Here is an 18,953-nt window from a genome sequence, read left to right as displayed (position 1 = left end):
GTGAGCTACAAAAAGGGCACAGAAAATTTGGTCAGAATTGATGGCAAGATGAATTCAGTATGTTAAAAAAAAAAATAAAAAATACTGGAGGAAAATTTGCATTCTGCGCATGGGACATACTTGGACATTCCAACAAGACAATGATCCTAAACACAAGGCCAAGTTGACCTGCGATTGGCTACAGCAGAATAAAGTGAAGGTTCTGAAGTGGCCATCTCAGTCTCCTGACCTCAATATCATTGAGCCACTCTGGGGAGATGGCAACCGTGCAGTTCATGCAAGACATCCCAAGAATTTACAGAAACGGGAAGCTTTTTGCCAGGAAAAATGGGCAGATTTACCATCTAAGATAAAAAAGCCTCATCCATTAATACCACAAAAGACTTCAAGCTGTCATTGATGTTAAAATGGGTAATACACGGTACTAAGAACTGGGCTATGTAAACTTTTAATCAGGGTCATTTGGATAGTTTCCGTTGTCATTAGGATTTAAAAAGAGTAAACACAGTTGATTGATAATAAATGGCTTCAGCCAAACACTAAGCATGAGTGAAAGAAGTTTGTGTGTTATCATTCATATTCTCTGAAAAATGGCCAAGAAATCAAATTCTGCCAGGGTATGTAAACTTATGAGCACAACTATTTATATATATATATATATATATATATATATATATATATATATATATATATATATATATATATATATATATATATATATATATATATATTCCAGTTAAAAATGTGCATTTATTGATTGCTTTTTTTCTTGGTTGTCTTTACACAGCAGCCTGTAAAAGGCATTGCACCCATATAGGCAGACAATTACTGAATTGCAGGAAGGGTCAATGAACTACGAAAGCACTCACCAGCGCCCTTGCAGTTCACCAAGAACTACAGCCATCTGCCGTGGAGGCCAATGTACTTGAAGTTCATTCATTTACAGCACACTGAATGAATGACGTGGTTATGTGGGTGAAAACGCACATAGCCAATCCATTTTAAAAAAGTGACAGCGAGTGTCACAGAACGGGGAGCACTAGCGGCAAGAGGTGGGTGTATAGGGAGCATGTTGCACCCTAAATATGTAACATGCTCCTAAAAAGGTGAATAGTAGGAGGTCACACTTTGATTCTTATAAAAATACAGGACACACACTACTTACCTTAAACATCATGCCTTACCTTGTAAAATGTATATCTTGTCTTTATATTCTACAGCACTATGAAACTCCATCGCCACTGGCATTAAACTTACAGCCGTCCAACAATTGTCTCTTACATCATAGAATTCGACGGACTTAAGCGGGTTGCGACCATCTCCTTCATAAACTCGCCCACCTATGGCGTATTGCTTACCACAGCAGTGAACCAGTTTACAACCTATACGTGCTCTAAGCAAGGGGGCCTTGGCTAACCACCTATTGTTTGAATGGTCGTACAACCAGAAGTCACTTTCTGCTCTGTGGTCTATACAGACATCGTTGTTGCTAGGCTTGTAACCCCCGGCAATGTACAGTTCATTATCTGGTGTTACAAGAATGCCAACCTCTCGCAGGTCCCCTGGGGGTTTGCATAGTTTATAGACTTTTCCTGTGAGGATGTCTAGACAAGGCACAGTTTGTTTCTTCCCTGAGTGTTTACTAGCGGCTTCAAAGCAGATGATCATTTCTGAAGCGGTCATGCCAAGACGCCGATTACAGTAATTGGCACTAAGCTTTCCCTTTTGGACGTGGTTTTTAGGCATCGCCCGTGCAAACATAGGAGGGATTTTCTCCACAAATTGTTCATCCATAAGAGGCATACGAATACATTTGGCAAAGATCTCCACAAGGTGCTCCTCCCTCTCAGTCTGGTCTTGTTCAAACCAAGAGATGATGCTGTCATAGACGTGCTCCTCCTTATCCACGTCCAGGTCGTCACTGTTGAGGATACCTATAAGCTGCTCCTTCGTCAGTTGTAGAAACTCCTGCTCTTTGGTGACGTACACGAACTTTTTACGTATGTATTCTTGAGACTTATCTATTAGTTCTTGGTGACCATAGTGATCAGCGAAAATAAATACACCTATACAGTTCTGAGGGTCCAGGCGACTGATCATATACTGGGCGCACTGATCCTGGAGTGGAGGGATCTGGAAGATGCTAGCTGCAGTGAACAAAGCTTGGACGTTGGCCTCAGTCAGCTGAACTCTGGAGGTATAGGCATAGTTCAGGACTAGCTGCATGGACTCTGCTTCAATGCCTACTATTCGGACTTCTTTCTGTGTGCTCTCTGTAAGGCCACTGGTGAACATAGATCTAGGGAACAACAAGAAGCAGTTGAAAAGACATTCAAAGTGATAGTAATTTTTTTTTTAGCAATATCAATTTGTGAGGTGTAGACTTACATTATATGTCAATTCTTGCTATGTCTGAAATGCCCTATCCTACAGATTCATTGAAATTTAGGGAAGCTGTGCTTGAAAGCGGTTCTTAACCCTAAAAACAAAAACTAAAAAAGTCTTATTAAAGACCTAACCTTACCTGTCATGGGATCCAGTGCAGTCCTCATCTCAACTGGCTTGTCGGCCCCAGCTGGCGGCATATTTACTTTAGAAAGCCGGCTTCCCACTGCGTGTGCACGAGTAGCGCTGCACATTGTGAATGGTCTCGTAGCTTTTGGGGACCTGTGCTGCATCCCATTAGGCTGCGGGTGGAAAGGAAATTTTGGTGCCGAAAGCGAAAACGCAGGATACATTGGCCGAAAACTATAGTTTTTAAAAAATATAAAAAATAAAAAAAATTGTACTATAGTCTACTTTTAAAATATCATGAATTTTAATTTATTGTGGGGCCATTATAGGGACCTTTAGTGCAAGAAAAAAAAAAAAAACACTTAAAATCCTACGTATGTCTTCACACTGGTCTATTGCACTTCCATTGTGGTGTTAATCTTGCTTGCTGCATTTTTTTGTCAGAAGAAAAAAAAAAAAAAAAAAACACACAACTTAGGGTCCTTTCACACGGCCGCTCCGCTGCTTAAGTCCGCTGCGGGACTTTTTTTTTTTCCTTCACGGAGCGGATGACATTTCTGTCATCCGCTCCATGTGCCCGCATATCATCCCATCCGTTTGCGGATGATATGCGGACATAATGTAAGTATATGGCATTGCGGATGTCAGCGGATAACACCGCTGACATCCGATTTTCCTTCCTTTCCGTTTTTTACACGGATGAAAAAATAGGGTTCTGTTCCATTCGAAAAAACGGAACAGAACTGAAAGGGGGCAAATCGGATGTCAGCGGATGGTATTCCGCTGACATCCGCAATGCCATTCACTTACATTATGTCCACAAATCATCCGCAAACGGATGGGATGATTTGCGGACACACGGAGCGGCCGTGTGAAAGGACCCTTACTGTGTTCCAACATGGCCGCTATGCATTACAATAGGTTTCCTAATGTGAGAACACAAAGCAGCTGCGGACATCTTCTTACACGACGTCAGTCTTGGATTTTAGTTTAATTTTACCAGTAAGCGGACCTTATAGACTGAGTCACTTTGGTTGGGGGGGCTTGTGGAACCCAGATTGCTTTAGGGAGGATGGGAGACTACTTGTCCAGCTTCTCCAGCCCCTCTTATGTGTAAGCTACCCTGTGTCTATTAGGGGCAGTCAGGTCTGCACTAATCAGACTCACTGTACAACCACACTGGACTCAGCCTTTCGTGTTACCCCGGTTATCCTGGGTTCTATATGTGGTTTGTGTTGAAAGAGTGAAGGGCTCTTTCACTTGGGACTGTAATATTTCTGAACAGTGTCCCTCAGGAAATATATAAAGATATATTGCATAAAGGGTTTTCATAGACCCTTGCTAGTGGGGTGGGGGTTTGTTATTGAACAATACCTGCATTCCATTGTTCAGGTCTGCCTTGAGTAAGCTTATTATGGGAGGTGTATGTTTGTGTGGATTGGCTAAGGGGGAGGGGTTGTCAGAGTGCACACCTTCTGCTTTGTGTTTCAATAAACAGTTTGATTCTGGTTTGACTCAAAATCTTGTACTGTCTAGTTCTTGGGGGTAACTATAGCCAGATTCACGGATCCCGTGTTCCAGAGCTTAGGAAGCCGGTTCTTGGGGGAGATACCCAGTCGCAGTGTCCTGATTCAGTCACAGACTGAATTAACAGTTTACATTTCTATTATTGTAATACAGTAAATATAGCGAGAAACCTGCAGGTAGAAGTTGGCGACGTCCATCTTGGTACACCCAGCACTGCTCAGCGACAAACTGGTCGCAGTGAAATAGACTATTTCAGTATATAATGCGAGTTTACTGCTAAAATCAGTCTGAAATTCAAGAGTTGCTTGGGTGTAAGAACATATCCTATATTGGAACGCATAGTGCCTATGTTGGAACGCATGTGCAGTAAGTTCTCGTCTGAACATCACTTCCAGTTGCAGAATCTGATAGGTAGCGGTATTCGGATAGAACACCGGCATCGGCCGGAGGACATCGGGGGATCGTGGGGACAAGGTAAGTTTCACTGCAGAGTAATCCCGAGTGTGACTCGGGGTTACCGCTTTTGGTACTGAAAATTAACCCCAAGCCACACTCGGGATTACCGCCAGGGAGGTTAATCAGGGATGTGGCACTGTCACCACTAACTATTCCAAACACATGGTTTAATATAAATATTTAGGTGGTAAACACCATTAACATATAGGACTGGTTATTCTGTTCTATTTAGTGTAGATTTTTTTTTTTTTTTTTTTTTTTTTAAATGAATTGCTGTGATAGGAAAAAAAAAAAAAAAAAAAAGGAATAATACTCTCCAACAGTGCCTGCAAAACCTTGCGGCCAAAGGCAGCATCAACAGATGCCGACATATCCACCCTATAAAATTATGTGAAAGTGTGCACGGACGACCAGAAGAACGCCTTCAAACCTGACCCACTGACGCCAGATGACGAAAGGCCCAAGAGGCACCAAGCGCCCTCGTAGAACGCGCCTCAACAGGAAAACGGAGGATCCTGACCTCTAATACAAGAGGCTTGCGCACCGTCTGCCAGATCCATTAAGAAAAGGTCACAGCAGACGCGGCCAGCCCCTTACGGAAACCATCCGTAAGGGGATCTTATGACGTCCAGTCAGGATGGGAAAGCCAACGCCGGCTGTCATATGTCTATAGGCCGGACATGAAGTGATTAAAGCTGCATTCCAGGCATCCAGCTATGTAAAAACTGCCGGCATACTAGGAGTCAAGTCTAACTAGGTGTATGCCACCTGTAGACTTCTCTATTATTCACCTGACAGGTTCATGGTGCTCCAGGAAGATAACTGACCTGCTCACTGTAGTCTCAGTTCCTCAAGCGCACAGTTTCTGAAACTGCTATGCCCCCCCCCCTCCTTCTGCCCGGTCACATAAGTCTTTGCATTATAGGTACTCATTCACAAAATACAAAGGCTTCTGTGAATGGGCAACAGAGGGGGAGGGGAGGGGTGGGCATAGCTGCTGTGCGCGCTCTTCTCCTCACAGCTGGAGCGTATCCTCTGGGATAATGAAAGCAATATGCAATAAAATGTGTCACATAAGTAATGAGGAGAGATTCCTGAGGGGACATGCACCACTAAACCTATTGTGTCCCTGCAACCGTTGCAAAGTGCAGGGACACCGAGTTAAGTGGTGCATGTCACTTAGAATAAATCGTCTGTTTTGGCACATTAAAAATAATTTTTAGAAATAAATGTCAATTACAAATCCGTTTGGTCTGCGCCTGCAAATTTCTTTGCATCTTAAAAAACATGAATTTCAATTTTAAAACATTTGGGGAGAAAAAAAAAATACATACAATTCTGCCAGAATCTGATGGAATGCTTATAAGATATCACAGGAAGAAATTGATATTTAAAATGAAATACAACAGATCTACTTGCAGAATGCCAATTCTTTTTTTAACTCTCCCTACATTTGTGACAAAAGAGAAAATTGGGGGGGGGGGGGGGGAATCTAAATATTAAAAAGCTAAAAATATTCAAAGGAACATGACGACATGTGGAGGTGGAGTCTACAAATGGACCATGCAAAATAGAAGAGACCTCAAATATAGAGAGATCTTGACAGATTACAAATCAACTTGAGAAGGAAAAATAAATTTGATCCATCTTCACATTTATTTGACAGCCTTCACTGCAGCTTAGAAAAATGACTCAGAGGGATATACTCACAGTGGATGTAAAAGGAATAAAAAAAAAAAAAAAAAAAAAAAGGGTGGTGGGTATAGACAATATTTTGTTACATGGCAAACAGATGCCTAGAGCCAGCCATAAACTATTCAAATCTCATCCGGTTTAGCAGGACCAGTTGAGATTCCAAACGTGTGTAGGCAGGCCGATTGTAACCAAGTTGATTGATCAAATCAGCCCGTCTGGTTTTCATACCATTTTTTGGCCAGAGGCTATAGCTGTTAGCAATGATCTGTTCTCCAACACTTTCACAGAATGCAACAGAAGGTGGGAGGGGAATCTGATTTACTTAACATATTATAGACCTACTTCAACACAAACAAAGAAAGCTCCATACCAATGACCTCTAAGATCCGACTGAATTTATTGGACAGCACACACTGGCTCCAGGTGGAAGGATGCAGGGTGTGTTGTCTGTTCAACAAACCCAGTCGGATCCCAAAGACGTCATTGGTGTATGGCCAGTTTTGTTTTGTGTTGAAATATGGCGTCACCAGGATATTTCATGGCACTGAAGAGGATACAGGCAGCTTGGGAATGGGGAAAATGTACAGCGATTGTCCAACTATTTTAGATGTGGTTAAAGTGGTAGTAAAGGAGTTTTCTTTTTAATTATACAAACAGGTAAGCCTGTAGGTACAGTAAATCTCCTAAAACCTGTACAGTTTAGAAGATATTAACCTAAACAGCACTGGTGATGTCACCGGCACATGCACACTGTGCGCTCAATGGATGGTGTGCCATTTGACTCCCACGTGCATGCGCAGAGTGACATTGCGGCTCGGCCAGATGACCTACCAATCGCTCTGTGTCAGCTGCTCCTCTCTGTCAAGCCCTCCACTGGCTTCTGCTCACCCAACAAATTAAATTCAAAATACTTACAACATCTTACAAAGCAATCCACAGCTTAGCTCCCAGCTACATCACTAGCCTTGTCTCAAAATACCAACCTAATCGCTCTCTTCATTCCTCTCAAAACCTCCTGCTCTCTAGCTCCCTCGTCACCTCCTCCCATGCTCGCCTCCAGGACTTTACCAGAGCCTCTCCAATCCTATGGAACTCCTTACCCTTATCTGTGTGATTATCTTTTAGGCGATCTCTGAAAACCCTCCTTTTCAAAAGAGGCCTATCCTACCAGCCCCTAATAAATGTACCTCCATTTTCTCCATCAACCCATCCCCCACGGTTCTTGCCTTTTGTTTCACTTTACCCTCCCTTCTAGATTGTAAGCTCTATGAGCAGGGCCCTCTAATTCCTCCTGTATTGAACTGTATTGTCTTCCCTCAATTTGTAAAGCGCTGCGCAAACTGTTGGCGCTATATAAATCCTGTATATTATTCTTATTAATAATAATGACCGCAGGTCGCGAACCAGGATAGAAGTGCCTTCAACAGTTACAGTGAGATGCTGCACGGCTTCGTTTTCAGGTATTTCATAATGTGCTAGTATGTGATGCATACTAGCACATTATGACATTAACTCACAGGGAGGTTTTTTTTTTCCTCGCCAGTTTACTACCGCTTTAAGGTTTATTCCCATAACATAGCTATGATTACCCCAGATATTGTCCTGCCAGAAAATCATGTTAGCGAAGAACAGGTAGGAGCTTATCAAGATCCAACTAATGTAAATACAAGTAATCAATTGTGAGCTAAAAGGGCAGTGAGGAAAATGCAGTAGGTGGGTCATACCATTTGGGAGAAATTCCAAAAGTCCTATTAGGGAACATGTAATAGCTAAAAGCACCAATGTGACAAAGAACAGTCTAAGAGAAGCACTCCTTATATGAACTCTTGATACGAGATTCAAGTTTTAGGTCTGGGTCCTAGTTTTTGGCCATTGCCAGACTTGGACAAGTTTGAGATTCAAGTTTCACAAAGGAACTCTAGAAGAAAAATTGAGGTTGTTCCCAGCACAACATACTAATGCTAATATTTGCGCATTTGTACAAGTAACCAGGGAAGTTCAACAATTGTCTTTAAATAAATATATAAAAAGAAAAAGCTCTTTAATTTAAGTTGGCATCAGGAGAATGTGCTGTTGGCTGTTCAGAACACTGTGATTAAACCACCAGATAGATAAGTAAAAAACCTTGTAGATATGGACAATAGCCAATATATGCAGTATCTCACAAAAGTGAGTACACCCCTCACGTTTTTGTAAATATACTATATCTTTTCAAGTGACAAAACACTGAAGAAATGACACTTTGCTACAATGTAAAGTAGTGAGTGTACAGCTTTTATAAGGCTCCATGTACACGGGACGCTGGAAATGGCCGTTTAGGAGCAGTTGGGCGTTTTTTTTCAGAAGCCCCTGAACCCATCTACATTTTATCTCATCTGTCCATGTACACCAGGTCGTTTACAGTCATTTGCAGGCAGTTGCGTTCAGGGACTGTTTTTAGAACGCAATTATTTGCGTTCGAACGTGTGTTTCCCGGCGTTTCAAACGCACAAACGCGTCCGAACGCGATGACCCGCGTTTAGCGTTTGCGTTTTTCCATTTTAAAAGGGAATAATTTTTTTGACCTCTAGGAACGCTTCTAAACGCAAACGCCGCTAAACGCGGGTACAAACGCGACCGGACGTTTCAAACGTCCTAAAAATTCCAGCATTCAAAGGGACTTTTAACAACGTCCCGTGTACATGGAGCCTAACAGTGTAAATTTGCTGTCCCCTCAAAATAACTCAACACAGCCATTAATGTCTAAACCACTGGCAACAAAAGTGAGTACACCCCTAATTGACAATGTCCAAATAGCGCCCAAAGTGTCAATATTTTGTGTGGCCACCATTTTCCAGCACTGCCTTAACCCTCTTGGGCATGGAGTTCACCAGAGCTTCACAGGTTGTCACTGGAGTCCTCTTCCACTCCTCCATGATGACATCACGGAGCTGGTGGATGTTCGTGACCTTGAGCTCCTCCACCTTCCGTTTGACGATGGCCCACAGATGCTCAATAGGGTTTAGGTCTAGAGACATGCTTGGCCAGTCCATCACCTTTACCCTCAGCTTCTTTAGCAAGGCAATGGTCGTCTTAGAGGTGTGTTTGGGGACGTTATGTTGCAATACTGCCCTGCGGCCCAGTTTCTGAAGGGAGGGGGATCATGCTCTGCTTCAGTATGTCACAGTACATGTTGGCATTCATGGTTCCCTCAATGAACTGTAGCTCCCCAGTGCTGGCAGCACTCATGCAGCCCCAGACCATGACACTCCCACCACCATGCTTGACTGTAGGCAAGACACACTTGACTTTGTACTTCTCACCTGGTTGCCGCCACATATGCTTGACACAACGGAACCAAATAAGTTTATCTTGGTCTCATCAGACCAAAGGACATGGTTCCAGTAATCCATGTCCTTAGTCCGCTTGTCTTCAGCAAACTGTTTGCAGGCTTTGTGCATCATCTTTAGAAGAAGAGGCTTCCTTCTGGGATATGCAGACCAATTGAATGCAGTGTATGGTTTGAGCACTGACAGGCTGACCCCCCCACCCTTTCAACCTCTGCAGCAATGCTGGCAGCACTCCTACATCCATTTCCCAAAGACAACCTCTGGATATGAAGCCGAGCACGTGCACTCAATTTCTTTGGTCGGCCATGGCGGAGCCTGTTCCAAGTGGAACCTGTCCTGGTAAACCGCCGTATGGTCTTGGCCACCATGCTGTAGCTCAGTTTCAGGGTCTTAGCAATCTTCTTATAGCCTAGGCCAGTGATGGCGAACCTTGGCACCCCAGATGTTTTGGAACTACATTTCCCTTGATGCTCATACACTTTGCAGTGTAGTTTAGCATCATGGGAAATATAGTTGCAAAACATCTGGAGAGGCAAAGTTCGCGATCACTGGTTTAGGTTATCTTTATGTAGAGCAACAGTTCTTTTTTTCAGATCCTCAGAGTTCTTTGCCATGAGGTGCCATGTTGAACTTCCAGTGACCAGTATGAGAGAGTGAGAGCGATAACACCGAATTTAACACACCTGCTCCCCATTCACACTTGAGACCTTGTAACACTAACGAGACGCACAACACTGGGGGGATGGAAAATGGCTAATTGGGGCTCAATTTGGACATTATTACTTAGGGATGTACTCACCTTTGTTGCCAGCGGTTTAGACATTAATGGCTGTGTATGGAGTTATTTTGAGGGGGGGAAACTAATTTACACTGTTATACAAGCTGTACACTCATTACATTGTAGCAAAGTGTCCTTTCTTTAGTGTTGTCACATGAAATGATAGATAAAATAATATTTACAAAAATGTGAGCGGTGTACTCACTTTTTTTGAGATACTGTATATTTATATATTTATGTGCCATTACATTTTAAAGGGACAAGGAATGGTATCAGATTTCTTTGGAAAGTATTTGTGATTTCCAATGGGAATATCTGAAAATCAAAAAACATACAATGGATCTATTCAATGACATTAGGATGGAATACTAATCATCCTGTATGCTGTCAAAAAAAAAAAAAAAAAAAATCTCCATTGGGGATGCTGATCATCTCACGTGTAGACTATTACTGAAAATGCCAACAGACTCCTTGATTAGCATTTAGGGCCATATAACAAGTCTACCCCCTGTGGTAAAGATGCAATTGAACTTTTACAGATCAAGGCTAGGTTTACAAATGTCCGATGCAAATTTCCCCTCAGTTTTCACTGCGAATTTCCCCAAGCAGCTGTGATTTTAGATGCAAATATTTGCAGGCGGTGGCCACCGGTGTCTTTAACATTAGCTGGTTGTTTAAAGAGTGGGCTGGGAAGCCAGCTGCTGCATCCTTAACACTGGAAAACTCATCAGCTGAATGGGAACACACACACACACACACACACACACACACACACACACACACACAAATCCAGGCGTGGGAATCAACAACCCCCTCCACTCCAATCTTTACCAGGCCCTTTTGGGTCTAGCAAAGATTAAAAAAAAAAAAGCGCCCCCCCCCCTTCTTTTTTCGGGTCGGCGGGCGCCATGACTGACGATGGATTTACACTGGGGGGCATGCTTTTGAGAATTCCTTTTTTTTTTTTTTTTTTTTTTTTTTTTAAATAAAGAACCCCACACCCCTTTGTCCCCCTGTGTAGATCCAGCGTCAGTCACGGCGCCCGCCGACCCCAAAAAAGAAAGGGGGGGTAGAACTCGGCTCACACCGTATAACATTTCCTAAATAGCTAGGGGCTGGCCCCCAGTGACCTCACCAACCAGGGCATGCTGGGTCAGTAATACAGTAATATTTCAGGGGGTGGTGCCAACAGGTGACATTGACTGATGGCCCTGCCCCTTAGTGATTTAAGAACGGTCACACGATGGAGCCGACAGACAGCGGGAGCCCCCCCTTTTTTTTTCCTCCAGTCGACGGTGGTGGCGACGATTATGACCGACGATGCATCTACCCCAGGAGACATTTATTTATAAAAGGAATTGTCAAACTGTTTTAAATTTATTTTTGATGCTTTTTTTGGTGAATGAGTAGGGGGTACAGTGTACTTCATACTTCTTCATAGGGTGGGGCCTGGATCTGCCACCCCCCCCTTCTTAAAGGGGGCTTCCAGGTTCAGATAAGCCCCCTCAACCACCGGCCTGGGTAGTGGGGGAAGAGGCCCTAGTCACCATCAACATGGGGACAAGGTGCTTGCTTCGGGGTGGTGGCCTGGTATTGTTCAGGAGAGGGGGGGGGGGGGGGGGGGAGAGACAAACGGTCTGGTATGGATTACCATTTTTTTTTTTTTTTTAAATGTTGTCATTCCCCTTAAAATCTATATCCAAGCCGAAAGGGCGTACGAAACTAGTATATGATGGGATTATAGTGGTGCCGTAAAGTAGAAAACAAAAACAATTTGGAATATAAAATTCCCATTTTATTTAGTACATGGTTAAAAATATAATTGTTAATGGTTTACACATGGCAGTTATACGGACATAAATTGAGTAGGTAGTTGTAGTATAGTGTCTGATTCCAACCCGTTTCGCCGATATTGGGTTCTTCGGGGGATTTGGAGACCACTACTAATCAACAGACTATAACAAAGCAGAAACCTGTATAGAACAGAATCAGTTAATATATCATGGTAAGTTACATGTTATTTAATTTATATATATTGGCGTTTTTCTACATTTCTTCATATTCACTCTGTCCAAACCATTCCAATCTTACCCTAAGAGCCAACACTGTGGGCCAGCCAAACCGTCCACACCAGAACACACAATATGGGCACAGCTAAGATGTGAATCCCACAGGTGCCCTGGAGAAGATTGATCTGGACCTTGGCGCATGCACGGTAGCAAAGTCACGTCCGCACTCAGCCGGTGACGTCAGACATAAATAGCCATTATTTCCAGCGCTCATTCTGTTGGAACAATGAGGGCAACCCACACATTGCTTTACTCAAATAGGTGAGAAACTTGGCTGATAACCTAAACAAATTGCTATGATGCTGAGTGTTTGCTTAGGATTTTAGAATACGTGCATAAATAGATTGGAGACACACTGCCATATTATGACCCCTGGCTTTTGCTCGGTTTTATTTGGATACATGCATCCACACACTAGAATATAAAAAAGGCGTTTTTAGCTCAGTTGAGTTTTGCCATCTTTTAACCTCCTACAGCAGAGGGCTTTCTATCAGCTTTCACATAAATTCAAAGTAACTTTGTCCTCCATGTCTCTCCTTTGCAAAAACTAGGAATACACTGTCATGTGTTGTGTGCATCCGCATAAATACACATATTACTATGGATATGTGTATGTGCACCATATGTGCGTTGTACTTAGGTGTGTGCACATCACACATTTGACAGGACAGTCATACACTATGCCATCATTGTCTCTTTCTTGTTTCAGCTTATTCATCTTTGTTGTTGGCTGTTGCCATGAATCTAGATGCCCTCACATTAACCCTTTGTAAACGATACACATGCAAGTAAATTTACTAGGCTAATTAGCCATGTGTTGGACATACAATACCCGCCGTTACACATTCAAACTTATCTTTTATGTACGGTCTTTCCTAGCCTGGTCTGGTCTAAGTGTGTCTCCTGTGGCCACACAGTGCCCTCTCCCCTTATGGCGTGGATGGTCTAGCTGGCCCACATTGTTGTCTCTTAGGGTAAAATTGGAATGATTTGTACAGAGTGAATACAAACAAATGTAGAAAAATGGCAATGTATATACTGTAAATACAATACCATGTACCACACAATGTAATGTTAACAGATTATGCTTTATACACGTTTCTGCTTTGTTATAGTCTATTAGTAGTGGTCTCCAAATCCCCCTGAAGAAGTCAAGATCGGCGAAACATGTTGGGATCAGACACTACACTACAATTACCTGCTCAATTTGTGACCGTATAACTGGCATGTGTAAAGAATTTTTACCAAGTCTATTTTTAGCCACGTACTAAACAAAAAAATGTGAATTTTATATTCCAAACTGTTTTCCAATTTACGGCACAGCTAAAAAAAAAAAAAAAAAAAAAAAAAAATTGCTGCATTCACACTGCTGCTGCACCGCACATGTGATTCGGCTTTATAGAAAGCCGGCTTGATTCAGGTCATGCAAATTGGATACAGTTCAAAAACGCATCCAATTCGTAAATATGTGAACGCAGCCTAAAGGAATCACTATACCCTACTGGTAGCTATTGGTATCAAGTGCTACCATACTGAAAATCTTGGCAATATTCCTGTCTGTGGTGCATTACAGACATTACAATAACCATTACAACTTTTAAACGGTTGATCGGCCGACAAGCTATTCGGGGTATAAAGGGTTAACCGCGTAGTTACCTAAACCCAGCGATTACCGCTCTTAGTCTACTGGCACATGAGACTGTGGCCCTGAGAGCTGGAAAATCTTTGTGCTGGGTGAGGCTTAGAGTGGCACTGTTGTATATCAGGGAAAACAATGTGAGCTTAACCAGCCATTTGTCGCAAGTTGGCGATGGTGGCCGGGTCTGATGCCACGTCTGACACATAGGACAGCTTTACATTTCTGGAAAGATCAACAGGTATTTTTTGCTTTCAGCAGACATAACAAAATGCTTCCAATGGTATATTTAACAGATCAAAAAGGAAGCAAATAAGTGAAGTTCATTGTTGGGGTGTACACACACTAAGATTCAGTATAACTAAAAGCAAGGTTTTTTTAAATTTGGATGAAGTGGTAAGAGGTTATAATTGGAATTTTTTTATTGTGGTCCGTTTCCCTGTTAGGGAGATTCATACCTTCTCCAATTGTCTGGATTACCAATGTCACTTGAAAGAAAAAAAAAAAAACTGGAGGGTACATCCAAAATTCTCAGTTGCCACCGGAATAGAAATAGGAGAAATTTTCCTACGAGGACACTTGTTCCTGTGACAACTAAGTTATATCCCCCAGATTGGAAACCGATCCTCTTGCTTATCTGTTTAGAGAAAGTGAAGGGAAATCTTCCAATGAGAGCCCATTCACATTAGCGGTATGTCGCAGTCCATTGAGTAGTACAGGACCCGTTCTAATAGGAGCGACACAAGTCGCTCCGACTTAGAAAAAGGGTCCTGTACTACTTTGGGGCGACCTCGGAGCGACTTGCATAGACTTCCATTATGTGAAGTCTCTGCAAGTCGCGCCGAAGTCGCAGTGCACGCGACTTCACAGGTCGCCCCCCCGAAGTCGTGTCGCCTCAATGTGAATGGGCTCTGAGACACTGATGGCAAAAAAACCGACAACAGTTTGAACCTCCCCTACTCTAGCTTAAAGAACAAAAAAAATTTTTTGGTTTTAGATATTCCTTAAAACAGACCTCACAACCAAAATTAGATGACATCTTCATATGACATACCTGAAGTATGGACTGATTGCTGCGAGAACGTTTCTGTGACAAGAAAAATGTTTGCCGCTCTCCACCTCCACGACGATATCCGTCAGCTTGCCTTCATCGTACATTGCTTTAAGCTGCTGGAGGATGCTGCAGGCATGGTACGGGTCCACAGCACTGTTGACTGGACTGGGTGAAGGAATTCCATTCTGTGTTTGTAAAAATTTGGCTACTTCTAAAATTAAGAATTTCAATATGTTAAAAGAAGAAATATTTGATTATATCTCTAATAATCAGAACTGAAGATGAATAAAAAACGTCAAAGTTGTGCTTTTGCAGGTCATTAACATGGATTTTTTGTTTAAGGTTTTAATGGTTTTTCAATCATTTCTTACATTTTAAACAATGACGTTTTATTTGGTAATTTTTTTGTTTATATTAAATTACATTTTCCAAGTAAAGTCTAAACATAGGGTACATCTATAAACCCCATGGGGAACATTCCAAAACTGCGCTGCCTGCTTGCTTGTTGGCAGCCCAAGGTAGTCTGATCTCGGCTAGGAGAGGGGAGATGGGGCGTCACTACTTTGACAGCTGTGTGTAATCTGATCTCTCCCGTCTTTAAAAAACAGTTCTGTGGTGAAAGAGCAGAAGGCTAGAGAGGCTTTTTGAAACTTACTGCCAGCTGGCTAAAGTGATATTTGAGAAATATTTAATATATCAGTTTTTACCTGTTTTTTTTTTTTTTTTTTTTTTTTAGGACCAAACATTCGCCAACTCTGACTTCATTCGTATGTAAATGAGATTGAAAAAAGACCATATAACCAAAGATTGTAGGTAAAAGCACATACAAAGTATTTTAGATGCTTACTTGCAGCATATGTCGTTATCCGCTCTTCTGGGAGTGTCCAATTATTGTCTGTGCTGGTTCAGCTCCCCCACCCTCACCTCACTACATAACCTTTCATGTACCAGCCAGGGAGGAGGAAAGGGGAATACTAAAGAGCAATGGTTTCCAAAACTGTGGCCCTTTGCTTGCTTTAATCTGGCCCTTGGCCCATTATTCCTCCCACAGATTCCCCAGCTATGGGCCACCAATACCCCCCTCCCCCCTACTGATGCCCTAGCTATTTGCCACCACTATCCCCCACCCCTCCCCCCCTACAGACACTCCAGCTATGGGCCACCACTATACCCCCGCTCCCCCCCCTACAGACGCCCCAGCTGTGAGCCACCATTATCCCCCTCCTACAGACGGCCCAGCTATGGGCCACCACTACCCACCCCCCCTACAGATGCCCCAGCTATGGGCCATCACTATCTCCCCTCCCCCCTACAGACACCCCAGCTATGGGCCACCACTACCCCCCCCACAGATGCCCCAGCTATGGGCCATCACTATCTCCCCTTCCCCCTACAGACACCCCAGCTATGGGCCACCACTACCCCCCTCCCCCCCTACAGACGCCCTAGCTATTTGCCACCACTATCCCCCACCCCTCCCCCCCTACAGACACTCCAGCTATGGGCCACCACTATACCCCCGCTCTCCCCCCCTACAGACGCCCCAGCTGTGGGCCACCATTATCCCCCTCCTACAGACGGCCCAGCTATGGGCCACCACTACCCACCCCCCCTACAGATGCCCCAGCTATGGGCCATCACTATCTCCCCTCCCCCCTACAGACACCCCAGCTATGGGCCACCACTACCCCCCCCCCTACAGATGCCCCAGCTATGGGCCATCACTATCTCCCCTCCCCCCTACAGACACCCCAGCTATGGGCCACCACTACCCCCCTCCCCCCTACAGACGCCCTAGCTATGGGCCACCACTATCCCTCCCACAGACACCCGAACTATGTACCACCATTTCTCCCACACCCCCCCCCCCCCAAAGATGGGCCACTAGTACTCCTACTGACACCAAGACATTTTTTGTCCCACTGGCCACAGCCTGGCCCACCTAAAGTTTGCAGGGCAGTAAACTGACTCTTTGTTTAGAAAATTTGGGATACCCCTGCAATAGAGCGTTACTTGAGTGGCACCTCAGGCTGCTGACATCACATCCAAGATGGTAGCACTCAGCAGAAGTCGGGGGGCATTTGGATGTCTGTACAAGGGAGGCTTTTACAGGTAAACATTATGCATAAAATACATTAAAAAAAAAAATGTACATATATTTCTTATGAGAAGGTGGTTGTAGAAATGAATGGACTGGTGACAAGGTCTCTATAGCTGGACATACGTGTACATTCTCAGTATATAGGTACATCTCAAAAAAATGTAAATATCAAAAAAGTAATTTCAGTATTTAAATTAAAAAAGTAAAACTCCAATAGATTCATTACACGGTGATTTCAAGAAGTTCTTGCTTTTATTTTGAGGATAATGGCTTACAGCTAGTGAAAACCCAAAATTCAGTATCACAGAAAATTAGAATATTGTGAAAAAGTTCAATATTGTAGACGGTGTCACACTCTAATCAGCTAATTAACTCATCAAAACACCTGTAAAGGTTTCCTGAGCCTTTAAATGATCTCAGTCTGGTTCAGCGGGTTACACAGTCTTGGGGAAGACTGCCGACTTGACACTTGTCCAGAAGACAGTCATTGACACCCTTCACAAAGAGGGCAAGTTCCAAAAAGGTCATTGCTAAAGAAGTTGGTTGGCTGTTCACAGAGTGCTGTATCCAAGCATATTAATGGAAAAAGTTAAGTGAAAGGAAAAAGTGTTAAAAAAAAAAAAAAAAAAAAAAGGTGCACAAGCAACAGGGATAACCGCAGCCTTGAGAGGATTGCGAAGCAAAGGCCATTCAAGAATTTAGGGGAGATTCACAAGAAGTGGACTATGGCTGGTATCAATGCTTCAAGAGCCATCACACATAGATGTATTAAGGACATGTGCTACAACTGTCGCATTCCTAGTGCCAAGCCACTCCTGACCAAAGACAACATCAGAAGTGTCTTACCTGGGCTAAGGAGAGAAAGGACTGGACTGTTCAATGGTGCAAAGTCCTCTGTAAATTTTGCTTTTTTTTTTTTTTTTTTTTTTTAAATGTAGAAATCAAAGTCCCAGAGTCTGGAGGAAAAGTGGATAGGTACAGAATCCAAGTTGCATGAGGTCCAGTGTGAAGTTTTCACAGTCAGTTATTAGGGGAGCCATGTCATCTGCTGGTGTTGGTCCGCTGTGTTTTATCAAGTCCAAAGTCAGCGCAGCCCTCTAGCAGGAAATTCTAGAGCACTTCATGCTTCCCTCTGCTGACCAGCTTTATGAAGATGCTGATTTCATTTTCCAGCAGGACTTGGCACCTGCCCATACTGCCAATACCCGGTTTAATGATCAACGTATCACGGTGCTTTATTGGCCAGCAAACTTGCCTAACCTAAACTCCTGTGGGGTATTCTCAGAGGAAGATGAGGACGCCAGACCCAACAACGCAGACGAGCTGAAGGCCACTATCAAAGCAACCTGGGCTTCTATGACACCTCAGCAGTGCCACAGGCTGATCGCCTCCAAGCCATGCTACATTGATGCAGGAGTAGGAGTTCATGCAAAAGGAGCCCTGACAAAGTATTAAGTGCATACTATACTGTACATACTTTTCAGAAAGCCGACATTTCTGTATTTTATTTTTATAATTGGTCTTTTGTAATATTCTAATTTTCCTGGAGATACTGAATTTTGTGTTTTCACTTGTTGTAAGCCATGATCCTCAAAATTACAAGAAAGAAATGCTTGAAATATATTACTGTGTGTAATGAATCTATAGGAGTTTTACTTTTGGGATGGAATTACTGAAATAAATGAAACTTTGATGATATTCAAATATTTCAAGATGCACTTGTATTAAAATGTCATTTGAAGGTAGTTCGAAAACCCGGAAGGAAGACGGAACATGTCGGCCGTGTCACCAGTG

General features: G+C 43.1%; 1 protein-coding gene across 1 annotated transcript in view; it reads right to left on the bottom strand.

The window, feature by feature from the left end:
* KBTBD8 (kelch repeat and BTB domain containing 8) overlaps positions 1–18,953 on the bottom strand; it is a 44,449-nt gene that overhangs the window by 13,286 nt on the left and 12,210 nt on the right. Inside the window, exons 2-3 of the mRNA XM_082266445.1 lie at positions 15,059–15,269; positions 1,185–2,299 (exon numbers count right to left, since the gene is read on the bottom strand). Of these exons, the coding sequence (XP_082122571.1) occupies positions 1,185–2,299; positions 15,059–15,269 (1,326 nt within the window). The remainder of the gene's footprint in view (positions 1–1,184; positions 2,300–15,058; positions 15,270–18,953) is intronic.

Source organism: Pelophylax lessonae (assembly GCF_965119305.1).
Source record: "Pelophylax lessonae genome assembly, chromosome: 8".
NCBI lineage: Eukaryota > Metazoa > Chordata > Amphibia > Anura > Ranidae > Pelophylax > Pelophylax lessonae.
The sequence above is the reverse complement of the archived record's forward strand: the minus strand, read 5'-3'. Positions and strand labels throughout refer to the sequence as shown.